General features: G+C 38.4%; 1 protein-coding gene across 7 annotated transcripts in view; it reads left to right on the top strand.

Annotated features, from left to right (window-relative positions):
* plxna1b (plexin A1b) overlaps positions 1-23,511 on the top strand; it is a 223,494-nt gene that overhangs the window by 126,779 nt on the left and 73,204 nt on the right. For 4 of the 7 annotated variants that reach the window (XM_028445788.1, XM_028445786.1, XM_028445787.1 and 1 more), the window contains exons 7-10: positions 1,003-1,156; positions 2,105-2,204; positions 7,453-7,567; positions 10,516-10,542. In XM_028445788.1, the coding sequence (XP_028301589.1) occupies positions 1,003-1,156; positions 2,105-2,204; positions 7,453-7,567; positions 10,516-10,542 (396 nt within the window). The remainder of the gene's footprint in view (positions 1-1,002; positions 1,157-2,104; positions 2,205-7,452; positions 7,568-10,515; positions 10,543-23,511) is intronic. The other 3 variants (XM_028445792.1, XM_028445791.1, XM_028445789.1) reach the window with 1 other exon arrangement.

Raw genomic sequence — 23,511 nt, 5'->3', positions numbered from 1 at the left:
GACAACATTCTCCTCAATGATGCTAATGCTGATTGAATGGACACGCTTTGTTCATTGCTGCATAATATGAGATCCTTGTTTCAACCAAGTAAAGCTGTTCTGGTGAACTTTATAAACTCGCTGTACATCTGTACCAATCCACAATCAACAATGCCTGTTCCACCTTTTACTTTATCATTTATTCTGGGCCCTTCAACCACAGCAATTTATTTTATATAATAAATAAACTCCCCAAACCAAATTATAAAATCTCATCCTTATTTTACCTGGACAAATGCATTGACTTCCTATCATTCCTATCACAACCTTGCCCCCTATACCTGACTGATCTCTCCCACCCATAACCACTGCTCTGCTGATGCTAACTTTTTCACTCCTGTCATCAAGACCAAGTACAGCACCCTCGAGGACAGAACGTTCAACATCGCTGCCCCAACCCTCTAGAACTCCTTGTTATTTCACATCTGTGCGGTTGTCCCTTGAATTAGTGTGCATAAGTGAGAATCCATACTGTAGTTATAGTGTGTTCCTGTCACTTCTATTGTTGAACATTTGTTAAAAAAACAAAAAAAAACAACATAATTTTGTTGAGTGACACAACAACAATAGTACTCAAATAAGGCTTATTTATTTTTGACTACACTTGTATAGGTTTAATTGGGAATTTGCCCCCAGTGTTTGCACCATCTGTATGAAAAGAATTTGTCAGCATGTGCTCAAAAAGCTCTCATTCTGTCAACGACGCCTCTGTGTAACCACTGTGTCCCGCTTCCTCTTTGCACATTAACACAAACACATTAACCTTACTGCACTGACTCATGCACACAAACACAACGGCTCACTCTTTGATCCGTGCTAATGTTACACACCCGCATACCCGTGCTCAGGTTCCCCTCTCTCCCAATACCCATTAACCCGCGTGTCATATCTTATACCAATCCATGTACACCATGTCCTTCCATTGATCTTGCACTGATTGACTCCCCCTCTCCTCCTTCGTAGCTGGTCCTCCAGGCTCGTAATGTGCCCGATCTGTCAGCGGGGGTCAACTGCTCCTTTGAGGACTATGTGGAGACAGAAGGACGGATCCAGGGTGGACACATCTTTTGCTTTTCTCCCTCTGTCCGAGACATTGCTCCGATCACAAGGAACAAAGGTCAGGTTATGAAGGGCAGGGCTGCAATGAAGTCATGGGGAAGTGAGATCATTGTATGATATCAATGTGCACGATGTGGTGGATGAGTGTAGTATGAATCAGTGTAAATCTTTTTTAATACATCTTCTACAATTAAACACTTTAATGTTCTTTTTGTTCTCTTCACTTTCTCATTATATGTCACTTTTCTATGTCCTTTTCCTCTTGGCGGTTTTTCTCTCAATGGCGTATCTCAGCACTTTATGCTTTATGTTTTTAATGCATATGCTGTAATATCTCTGCTAAAAGGGGTTTATTGTATGTTGAAACTAGTTGGAAAACAGACAGCATTTTAATGTTCCCACTCCATTTGCTCTGTGTCTCCACTTTCAGAATTACTTGTCACAATCGATAAAGGCCATGCATTCATAACAAAGGCCTTGATGCTTGTTCATCTTTGCCTGCTGAAAATAGAGCTGTTTTTGAGTCCTCATAATCATGCATTATGCTTTGTTGTCAGCTACAATTTCTGTATTTTTTTTCCACCTAAATGACTGAAAACAAGTTTCATGCAGAAAACAAAGCCTTAACTTCTGCACAGTTAATATTTAAAAATATCTGGACCTTTTCTCTTTGTTGAGGCAATTCACCTTTTCTGTGTTTGATAAAACTGTTCGGCTTTTTTTCTTTTTATAGCACTGATAAGTTGTCAGATAGAGCAAAGTATTCCTCAAAGCCATTCATCCGCAGTGTGTTGTAATTCTTAACAGTTCCGGCTTCCAACCTCTGATGCAGCACACTTTATTTTCTCGTCACTGTTTGTGTCACAAGAGCAAGACTTGTTCTCATTCATATGCTAGTATCAAACTAGAAGACATCTCTTTTTTTAACATTGTGTAATTTATTTCATTTTCATTATTTTCCCAAAAAAGAAAAAAAAAAAACTTTTATTTTTTGTTCATTCTGCAGGTGACAAGCGGGTAGTGAAGCTCTACCTCAAGTCCAAAGAGACAGGAAAGAAGTTTGCCAGTGTCGACTTTGTTTTTTACAACTGCAGCGTCCACCAATCGTAAGTCTTAGCTAAATGCATTTCAACCACTTTGATTTTCGTTGAATCGCTTTCTTTGTCTGTTTCCCCATGGGCTTTCTCATGTTACCATATATGAGATATAGCTAGAACTACTCACATGTCCACCCCACTCCTTACTGACCTCCACTAGGCTTGAAAAATTGAATGCGATGTAAATCAGTACAAACGATTGAGATCTGAGATGGTAATGCTATCTCATGTTTTAAAATCATGATTCAGACTCCAATACTAATGGTTTAGTGATTAGTTAATTACTCAGTGGCTTGTAATAATGCCCTCCAATTACAAACTATAACCAAATGTAAGTATTTTTACCAATTGAAATGACTAAACTTTTAGTTACTCGAGCTCTAAGATTATCAGTCTAACACTCAAGAGTCAATGAACGACGAATACTGTAAAACTGTTAATTTAATCGTTACCTCATTAGAATCAATTTATCCTCTTCACAGGTCAGATTACCTCAGTTCAGTAGCAGTTCACTTCCCCACCTAATTCACCTTCTGCTGAAAACGTGCCCCCCCCATAGAGCCACACACCTAGGTCAGCCTCACCACGAACCCAGTGCCCCCTGTAAAGATTGATGAATCCTATGACTTCCTCACCCCACCCCCATATGATACCCTTCACTCGGCCCATCCTCAGTTGAACCAGGGGAGGCTAAAACGTCTGCTGGGGTATTAGCCTCTGGGCAGCAGATGGCTGGGAGGCCCCTGGGGTACTGCAGGGCTCCATCCTGGCTTCCCTGAGGTTGGATGAACATCTTTGGGGATTGTCCTCAAACACACAACGACATACACAGCCACACCTCCACTTACAGATCACCGCCACCCTGGAAAGCTAATCCGTTATTGTGACCTTTAACCCACCTCTCCCCCATTTCCTCACCCTTGCACACAAATCCCCTGCCACAACAATGATAATTAGCTCAGCTGGTTAAGGGTGTGCTGGTTTACAATGTCAAGTTGCAGTTAGTTCATCTGGTATTGTTTGCTTTACCACTAAATGCTCTCGAGTTCTACGTAGAAAGTTAAAGTAGAAAATCCTGTGTCATGTGTAATTATGAAGTACATCATATACCAATATCCTAGAACAGTCAAAACATTTGGTATAAAGTTGTTACATCATAAAATAATAGGAATTTGAACTTTTCGCAACATACACTAACTCAAATGTACTGATTGTAGAGTTGCCAATATGATTAAATCACTTCCCAGTGGATTAGGTGCTTTTGCTATGTGTGAAACCTTAACCCGTCCTGCTGGTAATACATAGTACATGCTGAGATAGAAATCATTGTTTGACCTCAAAGCCAAATGTCTTGCATAGATGCTATGCCTGCCCGGCACTCCTTCTCAGTGTGCATCATCTGATGATATCACACCCATTATGTCATTGACATGATGACGTTGGCCCCACACTGCCATCTTTAACGCAATCTGAATGCCTCATAAATCGTAAATTGTATCATCATGGGCCAGTCTTCAAGAATCTCAGGTTCTTACATTTTGAAGGAAGCCAAGAATCTTGACAAATCAAGATGTGTTTAATGTCTCTAAATCCCTAATACAGTTAGGATTAGGGTATGCATTGCTTCCAAGTGCCTGCATGTTCATATTGATATTTTAAATATGATTGTTTGAATGCCAAGGAACTTGTTTGAATTTTTGCAATACTATTTTGTTGCAGTTCTCCCCACAATTCATACCCATAACTTACCCACAAGCCCTCTCTGATTATTTACTCACCTGATTACATTGTGGCCTTTGCCTTTTCAAAAATGCCATGAATTTGCATATTAGTATTAATCTAATTAGAATACCCACTGTTTCTGTTTGAGGGTTGCTTGGATTGAAATAGCTAATCACCTTGGGCCATGATTGCTTCTTAATTAAATATTTCCATGTTAGAATTTTTTTTATTTGCAACCCTCTGTTTAATAAAGATATTCTATATAGTGCTTTTTGTTCCTGAAATAAATTGGGTATGAACATATGCAAAGGGAAAATGTGGCACCTTTTCTTGCCATGGTTGATTTGGCTTCGGCAATAACTGGGTCATTTGTTGTGTGATTGAGTGTGCTCTCACAATAACAAGTGTGCATACATTAAATTCAATTTATAGAAATGGAAAATTGTTGAAAACACAGATCTTAGTTTCCAATTAAGTAATGTAAATTAGAAGGCTACATTTAGAACAAGTGTTTTATAAATTATATTTAAAAATGACCTAAGCTGAATTGGTATGCGTAAATCTTTTCGGGTGTAGGATACGGTGTAGGGTATGTTTTTTACCAACCTCATGTCGTTAGACAGCAATGATTGGAGAGATTGTACTTGAAAAGCAGTAATTTATTCATGCAAAATTGTTTGAAATGAATAGTAGATCATAAATAAATATGTTTTGCCAAGAGCAGATATAATAAATGTCCCTAACCAGAAGAGCCGATCAAATTAAACACTCCAAACTGGCCAAGTGGGGGAAGAGGGAGAAATCACAACCTATTGTTTGGTCTTTGGAAAAAAAAAATTCTGCTGCATCAAAGCTAGTACATTTCTTTCAACATTTGAATATGAATAGATTGAATTAGCATTGTGAGCTTAGCCATACGGAGAGCGTGCCTCCAGCCACTGAGTGGCAAAAGGTGATGGAAAGTGACAGAAAGGAGCATTAAGGAGACACTTGGGGGTCTCAAGAACCTGATACTTCAACCAAAGGTTCACCAATGGATTTAGGTGGGCATCTGTTTAGAAAAAATCCACCTTGAAAAGTTTCTGAGATCCAGTGGTTACCAAAGACATGGGGCTATGATCGCTTTGACTAACCATAGCAGCAGTAGGGGGTTGTCCAACGCAGCCTGCTGCCCATGGGCTTCCTTAAGAAATTATTTCAATGGATTTTCAAAGGGCATGATAATTGAACTCCTTCCATGTTTGCAGTGAATACCTGCTGATATTACTTCTGCTAATTTAAAGTCACTGGTTCCCTAGCAACATTGATTTGACATGAATAAAAGATGGGATCAGATTAAAAAATAGTTTTTAGTGAGCCTTAATGACAGAACTAATGACGTGTGTGAAGTAGTGGCTGTGCATTGTTCTGGGCGCCTGCTGGGTGGGTGGTTCTTGTGCTGCTCTTTGATGAATGGCGTTTTACTGCACAGCCTCAACATCATAAAGAACTTGTTTGATTCTGAAAAAGAAATGGTAACAAAGCAATATTGAAAAAAGCAACGAAAAAAATGTATATTGTGCTTCTATGGCTGATATTTATCTTTCTTTATTCTTTCTGGCTGTATGTTTAATATTTAACTGTCAGGGTACTACTGCAGTCAGAGTACTACTTTGGTTCTATATGCTATGTAGTAGCATAGCGTGACCTAATCACTTTAGTTCATTTATGACAAATCTACTATTTTCTCTAGTGTGGTAGAAAAAGGCCTATTCTTCCCTTAGCGTTCATTCTAAATAGGCAGCTTCTGTCAGCACGATGCTAAATTGGTCAATTAAAGCGACAGTGGGATTGAATTAAGCTCCAGTCTCTGATCTCGCTCTAAGGGAGGGTTCTGGGCTGGAAACGGCCGCTCAAAGTGTTCAGCTAACAAAACGGGCAGGACTAATTGAACCAAATAAATCCATGTCTAAGTTTGATGGATTCATATGCGGGTTCCATGTGAGAGCTCAACGAGTTAAGACCCTCATTCCCATGCCTATGAAAACCAGGACAGCTAGCATCATACACGGAGTTCTAAAACTATATAGAGCTTTGGAACAAAAGTGCACTTGTTGTAATTCAGACAAAATACACACATTTGCACTGTGTATGGCATAAAACTTGTTCTGCTGATTTCCTTACCTTAGTTTATTAAATGCAGTATATCATTGTAACAAAGTCACAGAGAGAAAATTCTGAAGTGAAGATAAGAAGCAAAAGACATTCCTGCAATTGTAATTAAATGAAGTTGCCCTATAATGATTGCCTTATAATTAGATAATGCTACACATAAGACACCAGATACATTTACATCTCTTATGGACTAGAATAGAGCCAATAACATGAAGCTGTTTAAACAAGTGGTGCTTTAGCTGTGAATACATATACACTCATAGTCTAACATTTCCTTCCTCTCTTGTGAGACCCCCTCCCACCCTTGCTTTCTTCGCCTCTTTCTCCCATGATACCAGACGTCCTCACCCCTGTCAGAGAAATCCACCTGCTTTTGATCTGCCCACCTCTTTCATTTCCTCCCTTCTTTCTCCACTCTCGCTTTCTCTCTCTTAGCCTGTCTGTCCACACCTCGCACCGGCTGAAGCAGGTGAATTTAAAATGGTAGATCATTCTTAGCCCTGCGGATGAAAGAGAGCTTTAGACAAAGAGCACAGTGAGCGCAAATGAAAGGAATGGGGTGAGAACGGGAGATGAGGAACTGAAAGAAAATCTTAACACAAAATGGATAGAGAAGGAAACAACAGGGCTATAGAAATAAGGGAAATATATATATACACAGGTCGTGATAGGGTCACTGAGCACACAGAAGTGATGAGCAATTCACAGATACACCCAGGCTGTAAGTGATAATTGATAGTGTTTTATGGGAGAAAGAGATCAAGGTCTACGAGTTTCATTTTTTACAATACAACACATGGGAGGCCTCAGAAAACATCTAACATCAGAGATTACACAATGTCTTTCTGTTTTTGATAAATGAATTGGTACTGCATTTGCAAAGGTTAACTTTGGTTACATTCAGAATTATACTTCACTGTATTAAACCAAACACTTTTAGACAGGCAGAATGAGTCCAATCTCTGAATCTATATAGTTTTGCAATTCCAGCAAGTTCATTTTGTCTTCTTTTTTAAATACATTAAACACATTAATACAGACCAGTTTTTTTCAGGAAATTTTTATCTTGGGATTCATCAAAGCAATCACCGCTGAGGAAGACTGGCAGTTGACAGTCAATACATGTCAGGAGATAAAATTTCCTGAAAAAAAACCTAACCTTAAACAAAACCTTGACATATGTAGTGTTGTACATTTTGAATGATGGAACCCCAGAATAGACATAACCCACACATATTATCTAACAGTGTGGCCAAAAACCCAGAAAGAAGCAAATCACAGCTGTATTCTGAGATTGCAGGCAGGTGAGTAACTAAGACTAATGTGTGATAGCAGGTGGCTTAGCTAACCTCCTGTCTCCTTTTATTTATTTCTCTTTCAGATGCCTTTCTTGTGTGAATGGATCATTTCCTTGCCACTGGTGCAAGTACCGCCACATGTGCACCCAAAACGCTAACGACTGCTCCTTCCAGGAGGGACGTGTCAATATCTCGGAGGTAAGATTCACGTTACGGATATCCTTGCCACTTTGGCAGCAGTTATTTAAATAGGTTTATACTGCGTTTCCCTTGACATGTAAGTGTTCAAAAGCTACGGGAGGATTATAGATATACCTTCTCTACTATTACAAATGATGGCAACACTGACTCGCACAGCATTCAGTTACACACACATATACACACGCAGATTTTTATTCTCACACCTTGTATATGTTCTTTTACCTCAGGGGTTACTCATCATTCTGTGCGTGTGCGTGTGCGTGTGCGTGTGCGTGTGTGTGTGTGTGTGTGTGTGTGTATTAGCTGCTCCTGGCACAGTGACAATCCCAACCATACGGCCATAAACAGACTAAGATGAATAGCTGTCAATGGAAATACTGCCATGTTCCTACATACCCAAATGCTGCATTAGCATAAAAGCTAATATCGCATTGAGTGGCAACCACAGCAGGCTTCACTTGAGGCATAACAAGTGTTTGTGGTATATATCTGCTGTGTTAGATTTCATCAGGTTTTTTTTTTCTGCTTCCACTTTCCTTCTTGTCCAGAAAAAGAAATGGCTCTGCATATATTAGTAAGCAGTAAAATACAGTGAAACGCACATCTTTGTGAGCTTAAATCCAATAAAGTTCTTGGGCCAAGCTTTATCTGACTGACGTTTCAATTATACACAGCAGAATGAACCCCTATCTCCTGCTTGTGGCCTGACTCCCATTGTTATCTCCATGCAGATAAAAGCCCCAACCCCCTTCACTGACCCCATGTTTGCCAGCCCTATTCACCTTATTCATATTATTAATTGGCCAACCTTTATACTGTAGTTCTCCTTTTTATCTTACACTCAACAAGTGCAATACTAAATATTTAGGTCTGGTATGATAAACCGATACTTGCTACTGAGCATCCCAAACAGGACACAGACCCTAGCCTTAGGGGTTTAAAGCATCCATGTAATCCATAATAATAATAATAATAATAACAAAAATAGGGGAGCAAAGAACATTATTATTAACATAAACACAAAATTAGTATTAGTTTGTAAGCAGACCCCCCAAAAAAACTCTGTCAGCAGTGGCTCCTAATTGGTCTGGCTTTGGTAACCCACCATCAAGTAATAAAGTTTAGCTTTGTATTAGTAACCAGTCTATATAGTGATGTAATGCAGATATTGGAGAAATATATTTATAGCTGAAGAACAAATGAACAAACCGAATAACCCACAAGTACACACACACAAACACACACAGACACACACACACACACACCCCTCTTCAATTATTTTTTCCATGCACACATGTAAACATTCTTACATTGTCATGCAGCCATGCACACACATTCATATTTGTGCCTTCATTTATCATCCTGCCATTTCCATTAGTTACGCTCTCAGAGCCTCAATAAGTACAGCTCTTCCTGTAGGCCAGGTTCATCCTCTCCGAGGCCTGTCACTACTTTGATGCTCATTCCAACCATTCCTATTCCACCCGGGGTTACCTTTACCAATTATAAGTAAACTGAAAAACACCCTATCTTGCATAAATGGTTCAAATGCAAGGTAATAATGGCTGAAAATAGCTGTTTTTATCAGTTTTTGTTAGAAATTGCCTTTCAAATAAAAGGGTTCAACTTTACTTTTGCATTCACTGTCTTAATGTTTAGTAAAATCTACGTCTTTGTCACCAGACAATACATTTATTAACTGTAAATTCCAACAGCCTTTAAAAATCAAAAAATAATTGTGTATATTGTTGGTAAAAGGGGACGAGTTTTTCTTTAAAACGGCTGGTTGAAAAAAGATAAAAAAGCTTAATCTGTGATCATATTGGTCTTTAATGTCTGCTTCAGTTTTTTTGTTCTTTATTTTTTCTTGTTTCATTGGTGTCATTGTTGCACAAATAAATATAAATAATGTATAAACATCAAACATGAATTCCTTTCAAACTTTATTAAATGTCCTGTTATTCTATTTATTCCTCTCTTTCTGAAGTGTCTTTTGTTACCACGGCAACCTGGGTATCCATGTATTGTAATGGCATTTTTTTTTTTTATTCCCCTTTTAATTTTTTGCTTATTCTATCTAAAATTTGTTCCACCACATTACACAGCATGGAATACCATTTTGCGAGTGTAAGACTAAAAAGGTGAAACGTTTGGAAAAAGCAGCCAAACAAATCCTACTAAATATTGTATTTAAAAAGCCATGCAAACTGTGTGAATGTTTTTCTAACCAGGCTTTGTCAAAGGAAAGTATACGAGGGAACAGACAAAGTACGCTGACAGGAAATACATATAAACAGGGGCATTTCCAAATCGAACATGAATGAATCAACAAAGCCTCCAGAAAACAAGAAGATAATTCTTAAATTAGGGAGCAATGCAGCATAACTGCAGAGTAGAAGAAGGGGCTTTATTTTGGTAACCTCTGGCAATAAGTGGCATAGAGTTGAGACCACTAACTACCTCTGCAACAGTGGTAATGTTTTCACCAGTGTTTTTTTTTAAATTTTATTTATTAGTTTGTTTCAAACAAAGATACACCATACTCCATGGAGGATTCCATTAGATTTTGGAGGGGATCGGATCAATATAATGATTCCTTATTGGTTTCAAATATTGAAAAATCCTGATCTCTCATCATTGGTGAAATTTCAAAAATTCACATTTCAGCTCATAATCAGATGCTCATGTTTAAACTACTATATCATTATTAATAAATGTATTCCAAGGCTTTAAAGTGTGAATGATCATGGTACTATGATCAGGATCAGTGATCCAGATAACTGCCAGATATCTGGAAAAGAAGATATCCAGCGCTTGGCGGAGGTCTGCGCTCTCTTTTTTTACTTGTTTAAAATGTGGACACTAATTTAGATTTCTTACTAAACTTTCCTCATATATCTAATATTCCCTTTTCCACCCTCTCTCCCTTCACTCCCGCGGTGAAGCTGAACCAAAGCCTTGATGAGTTCCAGGTGAGGTTTAGGATGGTCAGGCTCAGCTTATCTACATTAAGACGTGGTTGTGTGTTGTTGTTGTTGTTCTCTGGAAGGCTCACTTTTACCTTTTCAGTCATGTAGTTGTTACCATGCTGTAAAGTGTGGCTGCCTGTATGTGCCTCTCCTCACACCCTTATTCTTTACTTATTGTAATATACTGTATATATAACTTTGACATTATTCTGGCCACATGTAGATATTTTGAAGTTGTCATAATGAGTCACACTGCTCAGTAGTCCTGCATGTACCAAGCTCATTTTCATATGCTTTCTCATTCAACGTGGAATCTGTGACTTCAGTGATGAATTCTTCACTTTTTGATAAATTCAACACCTTCAATCCATCTGTCTACTTTACCATCTCTGCACGGCTGTGTGACGGGTCTAAGTGTGTTGCTCTCATCTGCGTTAGTAAATATTTTAGGGATGAGTAAAAATGTATTTTTGGCTAATCTTGTTTTAACTTTATTGTACTGTATATCAGAGGGGGGGGGGGGGGGGGGGGCGTGAGTCTGATCTGAAGTTGACAATTTGTGCATCCTAAATAAATATACATATATGGGAAAAAAAATCAGAACATGAGGGGGTATTTAGAGATATATATGAATCCACATTGTATTTTTTTGTCCACATTCAAAGCAATGAGGCTCTTTAGTTAGCAACTAAAACTTATCAATGTTTATTATGTCATGACTCACTAAAATAGACCGAGTTGGACCCAGCTGCAGATACTCAGGAGATACTTGTCTTTGAGATGGAGGAGGATGTCATATTTGACCAGGGCCGGCCTTCCCGACAGGCAACACAGGCTATATTTTTAAATAATAATTTAAAAAGGTGTAATAAATATGAAACACACCCTTTACAATCACTGTACATGTTTTATCTTAATTTAATATTAATATAAAAAAATTGTAACTATACCTGCTAATCTTCTGCCCATATTTATATTTATATTATTTTATTTTAAATCTTGTTCTAATTCTATTGTGTTGTTTACACATTGTGTTTTTGGGTTTTAAGATTTGTGTTACTGACTAGTAAAACCAAACAGGAAAGTAGAAATGTTTTTGTACTGAAACCTTTATATTTTATTTTACCTTTTGATTGCACTGTTTTGCATTGTTTTTGGATTTTCCACCATTGTTGTTATTGTTGCCTCGAGACATTTGTACTTTACCTGTAGGTGTTATATTGTATTATAGGGCATTCATCTAAATTTTAAAATAGGATGTTTTTTTCAATGTTTTGTTGTGTTGCAAAATTGCATTGTTTTGTCTTGATATTTAAAATAAATAATAATGTGTACACTGTGTATAGATTTGAAAAGAAAAAAAAAAAAAGCTTTATTTATTTTTATTTATTAACAGGGGGGTCAAAGTCCTCTCTTGCCCAGGGCACCGAATGACCTAAAGCCGGCCCTGTATTTGACACATGTGGGTAGGGCACCAAAGTGAAGTAGTTGATACCCACTGCATTACATGATTATATTGCTGAAATGACCAGTTTATGTATACCTCATTGAAAATGACTTAAAGAATTTGCAGATTTGTGGACATCAGAACAGTTTGATCAATTATTTTCACATTTTCCACCCATTTGTAATGTCACAGTCGAAAAATCCCCCTTTTTATTTCCTAGTTATTTAACTGCCAGTGATGTAATAAAGATGTAATAAATAACAGCTGGTCTTTGATCAGTATGAATCACATGACAAATGTTTTTAGACTACAAAATGAATCATTTATAGGTTTCAAGAACACCTTCTGGCATTAAAAAAAAAAAAAAAGACTGTTGTGGATACAAAACAAAAACAACCAACTTGGTTACAAGCATTTAAAGGGGACATTTTATACTTTATCAAAACTGTTTTCAGTTTTTTCAGATTTCAGAAAGGATGTTGGGTACCGTACTTTAAACTGTGCTGTGTGAAAAATAACCTAGTTTTACGGAAAAGCAAAGGCTGCTGGGATTGCTTGTAGTTTTTTCCTAACCATACTGATGATATTCAAAAATCCCTCAGCCCACTCATTTATTATAATCTATGACTAATCGTTTCTAAACTAAGGTGGTAAAACATAATAATAGCAGGTCCTAAACGGATCCATCACATGGTAACACTTGGGGATAGAGAATTAGACACATTTACTACGTGTGAGACACAAATTTAGATTCATTATTTTATCACATATCTAATGAAGGTGGGAGGAAATCACAGAGTTTGAGGAAAATCCTTTCACACCCATTAAGAATGATTAAACCAAGAATATTGTCTGTATATTTGGACCTGATGGGGTCCAATTGCATATTTTCTAGTATTTATATCTATGTATTACACCCTTGTATCAACAGAAAGCTCAGCAGCTACTTGAATGTAAAAGCATGCAAGATGCTTGATGCAGACTGCAGTTCAAACAAAGCCACCCTGATGCATTTCTCAAGCAGACTTTTCTGTTTACACACTCCTGATAGTGAGAGTAGAGTCTTAAGATCCACCCAAGCTACAGATTCATGGAGTAGCAGAAACACATGCTCATTCTTCCATCTTCCTTTTAATGTTTAAATGATGGACGGGGAAATTTGTGACGGAGGTGTGAGTGCCCTGGTCCGTGACATTCTGGCAGTGAATTTACACACACACACACACACACACACACACACACACACACACACACACACACACACACACACACACACACACACACACACACCACAGACTGAATGCAGTGGCTGCTATACAGGCTGTGTTTTGTGCATTTTAGTGTGCGTGTCTGTAGAGCAGGGTTGGGGTTAATTATGATTGTCATTGCACAATTGACCTTGAATTACAATTATGGCATAATTGTAATTGTAATTATAATTTTAAAAAATCTGTTGCTGTCATAATCGTAATGAAATTGTAATTGACTTTGAAAAATTGACTTTGTAATTGTCATTCAAATTATGATTTAACGCAAAACTGGGGAACCATTTTACAGTTCTTTGTACAGTTCTACACATATTAGCAATAATTAAAATATGTTTCATATCAATCTTTCCCACATTTTACCATTTAAAAGAATTGAGTTGAAGAAGTGTACTGACACAAAAAAGGCACATATCAAAAATATTAAAAGCTATACTTTTATTGATTAGGAAGCCTAATAAGGTAACCAATAGATTTAGTGTAATTTACAGCTGATTTAGGCCCCGTTATCATAAGAGATGCTAACAGAAAGCTAACAGCGAAGGTTAACTTTTATTAGGTTATTTATTTCAGGATCAGTAATTGTGATTAATTGTGATTGAACTTTAGAAAATGAAAATGTAATTGTAATTGACTTTCTGAGGATAAAAAAAAAAAAAAAAACAATTGTAATTGAATATTATTTGATAAAATGCTGGCCACTGTAATCATAATGCAATTGTAATTGAACCTGGGTAATTGAAAATTTCATTGTAACTAAAAAATGGAATTGACCTCAACCCTGTGAAGTCCTCATCTTCACTCAAATCTCCATTTTTTTGCTACACGATATTAAAATCACCCTCCTCTCAAAGATTTTCACTTTTTGTTGTTTGCTGTTATTTGCTTTTCTTTCTCTTTTTTCAGTACACATTTAACTCGTGCAAAGTCACTGCTGCCTTTTCAGCAGTGTACACAGAATTTACCACAATTCACATTTCAAAGAAGGGAAAGAAACAAGGACAAAGGCAAGAATGCAAGTAGAGAAAGTCTGGCAATAACGAGTGGCAGATGACTGTGCAGGTGACGCAATTTATTTTCCAAACGCTCTTGTTAGTTGGAAGGAAACGGAGGCAGAGTGAGAAAGCGAGAGGGAACATGGAATGGAAGTGGAGACAACAGGGTGAAGTACAACCACATGCATTCTTTGCCAGATGGATCTCAATTAAACCGTGACCAGCCGGGGCTTAGCCTGTGATTAAAAGATGTTACACCTTTTTTAAGCTCTTAATACATCTTTATTCTTCTCCATTATATGTCTTAACCTTCACAAGAATACTTTGCCAAATTCTGCCATTTTTTGTTGCTACTTTGGAAATTGGAAGGGGCGCGAAATGATTTACGGTTTTTGGGAAGGCCACTTGATCATTACTGTACTTAGTTTTTGGAGAGCAAACGGGGTGATAAATTACAGAGTATGTGTTGTACATATGGTGCTGTCATTACTAGTCTTGATGTCGATGTATCCTTAAAGGTCCCATGTCATGCTATTTGTCACCCATCTCTCTTTGTTCTAAGAACCCCAAAAACCTAGTATTTGAGGTTTATTTTCCCAAACTCGCCTGTTTTCCAGAGTTTTAGCCTCTGAAAAGTCACTTTCTGTGCAACTCTACACAAACAGGCTGATTTGCGGCCTACTCATGCATATAGACAGGACACTGACTTCCTCCTCCCCGCACGGTGACGTAGGGCCAGAGGACGGCCCGCCCTCCTTCCGCCCACTCCGTAGCCGAGCTCATGCTGCTTTATAAACATGAGACAAAGTGTGGGGGCGGGGCGTTTGCCAGTACATACATAGACTGTAGAAAAACATACATAGCACTGCGCGAAGGACGCTGAAATGCTCACCTTCGTGGGCGTGTCCAGGCTTCCTGGAGGTGTGGTTTCTCCAGCTCGGTGCCGTGTCAAATTCATCATCAAAGTGGAAACACGTCATCATGTTGGAGCGAGGTGTTTGGACTCGCCCTGCAGTAAGAAAGGAGCAAATCACCCTCTAACTTAAAGCACAGAAAAGTCGATTTAGCTTAACATGGGCCCTTTAAATGTGTTGGACACTGCAGTCTGTCATGTGTATGTAGATTTTTCAGTCCAGCCATGGAGGTTTTTATAGTTCTACTAACCAGTACTGCTTGAGAAACATTTTTTTTATTTGGGTCCAGCTTTTCTTCATTGTCCATAAAGTAGTCATTGTGTTTTTTAACAACAGAAGGCAAAGAGGCGGGACAGCCCGGGTTTGGAAGCACTGTGGTGAGAGCAGTCTGTCTGAGGAGTCTAAGGACAGTGTGTTTATGGAGGAGGGCAATGCAGCTTATATTAAGTCATATTTATGCAGATATGAAGAATGTTTTCATGGCTTAATTAGCTGAAAAGTGTTAATCCCTATTTGACATTGGGGAAATGTGAATGAGTCAATGGTGTTTATGCATGTGTGGGGTTTATCTTGTGAATGTTTTAGCCATCCATTCATGGCTGCAGCAAGAACCATCCAAGTTTATGGCAATAAGCCTTTTCACACTCTCGCTCTGGTTCAGTTCTTCCACATTAGGTCAAAGGTCAAGAGGGATAAACTCTCCATGGCTGACGGTGCAGGAAGCGAGTCTGACAGAGAATTTGATTATTTTTGTCGTTGGAGCGTTGATTCCTTAAAAGATTTTTTTACGCAAACGTGGCATCAGTTTACAAGGCAGAAAGACTAAGTTAGCTGCTACAACAGTGACTCAGGTTATAGTCACATTTTGTAAACGTGAATCGGCTGATCAGTGCTGTTTCACTTAATCAGAATCAGAAAATAACCCGAGGGGTTTAATAAAGTATAATATAAGTATAGTGTAAACGGCAAAGAACGGTGTATTAAAAAAAAAAAAAAACTAATGATAAATATACACACGCAGAAAAAAGTAGCAAGACTACACAAAGAAGATGTGCAAATGAAATGACTTCTCCATCTTGTGCACTTCCTTCAAATTTCTAAATTTAAATAATATAATAGCTTAATAAAAAATAATTATATGGACCTGGTTAATGAATGGTGTACCTCATAAATGTACTTTTTCAAAGTGAGAACTCATACTGTAATACCTGCCTGATCCACATCCCTGGTGTCATATAATGGCTAGTTTATATGTACAGTACATGTCTGTGATATGGATTGTTAATCATGAACACATTTAAGATTAGACCAAGTCACTTTCCTTGTATTATTTTAAACTCCACTTGGCAGTAAAACTATTCAGATTCTGACGTGGGAAACAAACATACTGTTTCATTATTACAACAGAGCAAGGCAAAAGAATACGCTGCCCATTTTTATTTATTTTATTTTATTTTATTTTTTGCGACTCCTCGTCCATTAAAAGCACAAATACTGATTGAAACTTGTTCTTTGAAAGCCGGTATAAGTGAGTGACTGCAGTCTGAGTGTTGCACTTGCAATATATTGGATTGTCAGATAGATTAGGTCTACCTTCACTGATCAGTGAAGGCCTAATAAAGAGCCAAAGATTTTCACAAATGGACACCCACAAGAGAACAATGCTCTGATAGTTGCTCTGATAGACCTGTGTCTGTCACAGGTCCCAATGGCTTAATTACACAGCCTGTTTTGAATTTTCATTTCTGCAGCCGGCACTGCACACTTTCCATAATGCCATACGCAAATAAATACTGCATTCCTACGTTCAAATATTGTGCACATCCAATAGAGCTGAGATTATACTCATTTAGAGAAAAATATTGGCTGGTAGAGGTAGAGGAATAATGCAGCCAAGTGAGTGAATGAAAAAGAAACTACAGTGCAGGGAGGTAAAAAAAGAAGGACAGCAACCCTGATAAAGAGGCATAGAGATACAGGCTTAAGGGTGGAAAAAGTTGGCTGCATTGTTGAGTCTCACTGTGCTTTAAGTTCTGGGTATCCTCTGGACTCAATTCGATTTAGCAGGAAAGCAGAAAACTTTTACTCTTACAGTTGGTTTGCAATTGCTGCTTGTGTTGCTAAAAATGAGGACTTTGCAGAAAGCAATAATCCATCATCATTGACTGGTTGGACCAAAAAAAAAAAAGGAAAAAAATCCTCCCTATCTGCCAGCCCATTTTTGCTTACTCAATTCTCCCAATTTCTGTGTTTGCGGTGGTGCGTTGAGATCTAACTAAAGTAAGCAAATTAGAGAGCAGAGTAAACAAACTCTAATTCACTTAAGCGGACTAAATAGGGCTGGTCTGAATGCTGAGTGCCACGTGCCGCACAATTTGATTTGGATTGTGCAAAACCCTCACATAAAATAATCTACGGCTTGTTTGTTGTTTGTGTAAAGATAAATAATGTACAGTGCTTGTTCCAAAATCAAAGAAAGGACTAACCCACAATAAAGGGAAATGGTGTCATCATGCGAAATGTCACACGTCCAAGCCCGCAGACAATGATCAACTGTATCATTTCTTTCTTTTGTTTTTGTCCATGTGGAAATAATAAAGTCAACCTTTGCACTTTAGATTTTTGCTTTTCAGTGTTTTTCATGAGAACAGATGATTTGAGCCTGTTTGTCGGTTCTCAGGAAAGGAGCATGTTTTTAATCATTCCTTTTGCTGAAAGATGGCGGCATCGAGAGGAGCATATCTACCTCCAGAATCAATGCTTGTCTTTGGAAAGCTGAAAGGCACAGGGTTTGATTACCACTGACATATCTGGGTTAGAATGATAACAGGGGCACCAAGCAATGCTCCCTTCCCCCCTTTTGCTTTATGAAAGTCTATATGGAGATTTAAAAAAAAAGCATCCTTAAAATTATTCATACATTTCAGCTTTTTTTTTTCTTTTTCATTGTTTTACCCAAACGTGTGTTGAGGGGATAAACTGTAGGTTTGGCAGCTTGCTTGCAAGTCAAGGAAAAAGGGATTAAAAGATGAAATCAACATGTATGTGAGCCTGGGTGGCACATCAAAGGAGTGTGAGACGAAATGGGTGTTTGTATACTATATATATGAAACATATATGAAGGTAGATCCAGTCAAGCTGCTGCTCCATGAGACTTTGATAATCCTCTCTGAATAACATCTATGTCACTCGTTCCCTTGAATCTCTCTTTAATTTTATTTCTTCCATTCCTTTGCACTTCCTCCTCTCCCTCTCTGCCTTCTTCCTCCTCATCACCATCCTGCAGAGGAAGGAGGGCGTGGGCAGACGATCTCCCAGTCCCTTTCAAGGTTCAAAGTCCCTTTCATTCTCTCGTTTCGCTCCGCTCCTGCTCTGCTCTACATGGTGCTGCCTTATTAAGTCGTTCCATATTGGTCGGCTACAGAGCATGGTTCTGTTTTCTGCTGCTAATGAGCATGCATCAACACTTCTATATCTAACCCACACTCTGCAGCAAAAGTTAGCATTCAGCATTAAAAATAGTTGATTCTCTTGTGTAGAGTTTGGCACAGTGAAGAAGTTGAAGGGTGGCCATGATTTCACATTGACACACATACTTGTGTACAGCCATTGGTTTCTGCTGCCTGACAGATCATGTAAATGTATGTAAAGACATTTCTGTTTTACCACAAAACACAGTGAGACATATGGCAACATTTACCATGAACGATAGAGGTTTTAGGATGAAAGGATGGAGTGTGGCAATTACGTATATTGTGAAAGTCAGAGTTTTCATATTTATGAAAAAAACGATTAGAAATAGCACAGTTCAACTATGTGTTCTAAAAATTAGATTAATGCAGCGTTCGCACTGGATGCTTCACGAAATGTCTGTATGTCCAGATTACATACAATCAATGGATAGATGAGTCCCAGGTGCGAAATATTTCCTGTGTAGCGGTGCGGTCTGATCCGCACGTCAAGAGCGTTGGCCGTGCGAGCGCGCTCCCGATTTTTTGTCTCGCACATTCGCGAGAGTTGAAAATATTGAACTTCTGCGACTGTTTCGCATGACAAAAGCCAATCAGAGTAGAAGCTGTGTGTGACCACCTGAAGCTGTATGACACAGCCTTTACAACCAGGACCGGACTAGAAAGGATTTGGCGTAGAGGAGAATCAGCGAGGAGGTGGTAGTAGCAGGTAAGTTCTCTCTGTAGTTTTCATCTTTGAAAGTCAGCACTGAGCTAGAGCTTTAGCAGGCAGTGAAACTCACGGAGTTGGATGTGTCGCTGGCCGGCGGTGTTTTGCTTCAGATGTGCGTATGAAGCGAATGGGGACAATTTTTGATCCTGCGACACATGCAAAACGTTTTGTGCGGCAGATGCGTCCGGTGCGTCAGAACACGCATTCGGTGAGAACGCACCATAAGTATCTATTGCCAACAAGCTAAACTAAAATACAAAACACATATTCCACTTATTTGACTGAAATGAACTGCAGACAAAAGAAATAATTAATTATAAATTTTTTATGGCAGCAAGTGAACTTAAAATCACTACCTTCAATTACACAGCTGTCATAGTGATCTTAAATTGTGCAACTGTATGAATTAATATGATTTATATACTTTTAACACCCTCTGATGATAATGTATAACAACATATGATATTTGTCACAATGGACCATGTGTTTGTAGACAATAATATACATCAACATTTCTTTATGAATATTGTAAATGAAAAACCTTTCAAACATAAGTTGTTACTATCATTTTGTTTTAGCATTATAGAAACGTTACTTTCTATAGAGAAAGCATCCCTTCATACAAATGGATTGGTAGTAAAGACAGTGTAAAGTCAACACATGCTTCACAGAAGAAAGAACCTTTTTCCGGTCTTTCTGTGTTGTTTTTTGGTTTTTTTAATTCATTTGGATTATATTTGTTGCCAAACTTGTCCTTGCGTTTGACACATGAGATGTGTTACCATCTCATTCCCATGGCAGTCACCCCCTCCTCCTAATTTGTTCAGTTTGCATTTTTCCCTCCTAACCCACAAGCTTGGTGGAGAAAAGTAATTGAATTTCTTTGTTTTAGTGTTTATCGCTGCTGGAGCCCTTTATTCCTCTTTAGAAGCTAATGCTCCAGAAAGAGCTGCATGAACGTTCCAACTATGTGATAGTCTTGGTTTTATCACTCAGCATTATTCATTAGTTCACAGGAAGAGGATGACACTCGTTACTAATGATTTAGATCTAACTGTCAGTTTGGTCTGAGCTTCATGAATTGCCATGTGGGTCTTTGGATAAAAACATCTCCGATTGAAGTTTTTTTTTAAAAAATGTATATGAACAATTCCTAAGGCATGGATAAGACTGAAGTTCAAGGCTGCAGCCGGCCCTTTGGTTTTAACTGCCAGAGCCTGGGGCCCCGTCAGCGGGCAGGAGGGTATGGCTCTTTGTCAGCCCCCCAGTGACTCCCTGACATGCACACCGTCTCTTTCTTGTACGTACCAGTGTGCCCCCCTTGGCTCCTTTGTGGCCATCCATGCCATCTCATCTCTCCCCCGGGCTCCTCGTATCGCTTTACTTCATTATTTAGTGTGTTATTTTTTTCTCCTCCCTGATCTATAGTCCCAACATCACAGAGGCTGCTAATTAATTATAGATGGACATGAAGGGGTGGGGAGGTGGTGTTTAATGGAGATGAGCGGCCAGACATTTGCCTCATTATGTATGCGTGCTGTTTTTGGAGCTTTATTAATTTATATCTTGTCAGGCAGCAGTAAAACCTTCATAACACTTTTGGCTTTTTAATGCATTCATTTATTTATATATCATCCCTCATTTGCTTTGCCTTCATCCTCCTACTCCAGCATTATCTCCCTCCTTAACTCTACCAAATGTATGTCTAGAATTGAATCTCTCCTACACACACACTACACACACTTTCCCTGCTGTCTCAGAACTGTCTCATTATCTGCTTTTCGACGGATGTTTAAAGATGTTTCGCTAACCTCCCCCTCACCATCAAAGTGAACAGGTTTTTTTGGTTTTTGTTTTTCTAAATTGTTCTTTTCGTTCTCTGAGGTAGACGTTGTGGGGCAAGTATCACACAATTCTGATTCTGTAGGAATGAAGCTGTAAAATGGATCAAGCTCAACCTGGAATGACAGCTGCTGTTTGTTGAAAAAGCTCAAGGGCGACTTTCAATCAAAACTGGCATCTGGACATCTGCAGCTAAAAGATGTCAATAAATTAGGTCAAATGATGTTTAATTAGATAAATATCACAGTAAGGAATGATCAATTTGCTCTGTTTCCATTTCAACAATTTCAAAGACATTTGAATGTTGTTAGATATTGTTAAATATCTGATATTGTGGTCATACCAGCCTGTCATTGCCCAATCTCATCAGATGGTCTGGGCCTGGTTAGTTGTTGGATGGGAGACCACTGAGAATTCCAGGTGCCACAGTGGGGGACAGTAACCCCTGTATCTGTCATCGTGTGTGCGTGATTGTTGGCGGTGGTTGGAGGTGCCGATGGCGCACTATGGCAGCCTCACTTTTGTCAGTCTGCCCCAGGGCAGCTGTGGCTGCAGTAGTAGCTTACCACCACTAAGTGTGGAGTGAAAGAATAAAGCCTTTATATCTAACTTCCAAATGATGCTGTTTTATCTTGGGTATCTCTATCAATGGAATCAGAATCAGGCAACTTTATTTATTTCACAAGTGTCAGTTCTATTTACAGTTTGCTGTTTACAAGCGTATTTCCCATGAGAGTAGAAGGTATCACAGCTAATGTCTAGAAATTGTTGTTTGTGTTCTTTATTATTACTAGGGGAAGTTGAAGGTAATTGTTTATCATTTTTGATATTTATTTGATTTTCAAAGATTGCAAATAACTTTTTTGGTTTTGACAAATTTTTAAGGTAAAATGAGAATTTCAAAGAATAAGATAATGAGCTAGCATAGATATCAATCCAAATTATAAAGATTTACGGTTGACTTAAATGAACAAGAATGTTACCTAATTAACTATGAGTTAATAACCAGGAATTGATAACTGGTTGAACTTATAATAGTTGAGATCTACTGATATCTGTGGAAGGAAGATTGGATCAAGAACTAACATAACTGACCATCAAATACAGTTGAGCCATCTTTACTGAAGTATCTCATGGGGTACAATCTTTGGCAAATGTTTTATGTATGTTGTGTGCTGCTGGGCAGAGTTTTCACAGAACCCAGTGTGTATTTAGGACTCATTTGCATGATCGCCTGAGGGTTAATGCATAAGAACTATACATGGTGCATCTGTTTAAAAGGAATGAATAAGAATGAAGTTTAAACAAAAATGAACAAATATCTTTGTTCAATGCATAAATGTTCTTCCATACAAGGCCTTTTTTTTAAAGAAATACACAGCGCACACTGGTTATGTTTTACAACCCTCTTCTGTCTAAAGGAAGGAAGTGTGCCACTGCTTGGGGCTGTGGAGCTGACAGCAGCATTTAAGGGTAAACAAATATAGAAAGGTTAGGATGGCCCTTAGGCTATTATGACAGTAGTAAGAGACTTGGACATCAGCCAATCCAAACACAAACTTTTGAAAATATATGTATTTAAAAACATAACCTGAGGAGCACACCGTCCAATCACTCTCTCTGTTTTGAAGTTAAATCTGACTTTGTTACATTTGGCAAAGGGAGTTTTTCCCCGGCAGTATTCACATCTGTTAATGTTATAAGTGATTATGAATGTGTCAGGATGCTAAGACAGTCAGCTATCTCAACATTGAGCAGATGTTTTTAGCTGTGTTCTCATGTGGAGAAACCATCTGTAGCATGTGTTCCTTCAAGCATCTTTTCCAATTCACAGCCATGTGCGCCTTCGCTGGAAATGCCTCTAAGCAGTTACAGTTCGGAGAGATTAGGTGAACTCTATGATGAAGCAAACTGCTGTGGGTTCCTCATTTCTTAACTCACCATTTAGAGCCAACCTCGCCATTTGCAAATCAATTTGCTATTACTTGAACCATCAAGCTGTCACAGACTGAGCATGTTTGTTGTCAGAAAAATGGAAGAAAAAAAATCATCTTATAATATACACCTTTGGCATCCTCATGTTTGTCCTCCTAAAGTCCATCTGGCCACAGAAAACCACAGCATGTTCACAGAAAAGCTGAATGGCACAAAATCCAAAAGATGAAAGAAAAGAATGAGGGAAAAGATCTCCACCAGCTTCAAACAAGTCCCTCAGCTGAAATCTTGTTTTAACTTGTTCATTTCAGAGGATTTAAGGAAACCGTTCTGGCACCTGTCATAAATCCTGATGGCATTTTCCCCAATACTTTCCCCTTCTTTGAGCTCAC

Source organism: Gouania willdenowi, chromosome 5 (genome assembly GCF_900634775.1).
Source record: "Gouania willdenowi chromosome 5, fGouWil2.1, whole genome shotgun sequence".
Taxonomy (NCBI): domain Eukaryota; kingdom Metazoa; phylum Chordata; class Actinopteri; order Blenniiformes; family Gobiesocidae; genus Gouania; species Gouania willdenowi.
Note: the sequence above shows the minus strand (reverse complement) of the source record. Positions and strands in the feature narration are given on the sequence as shown.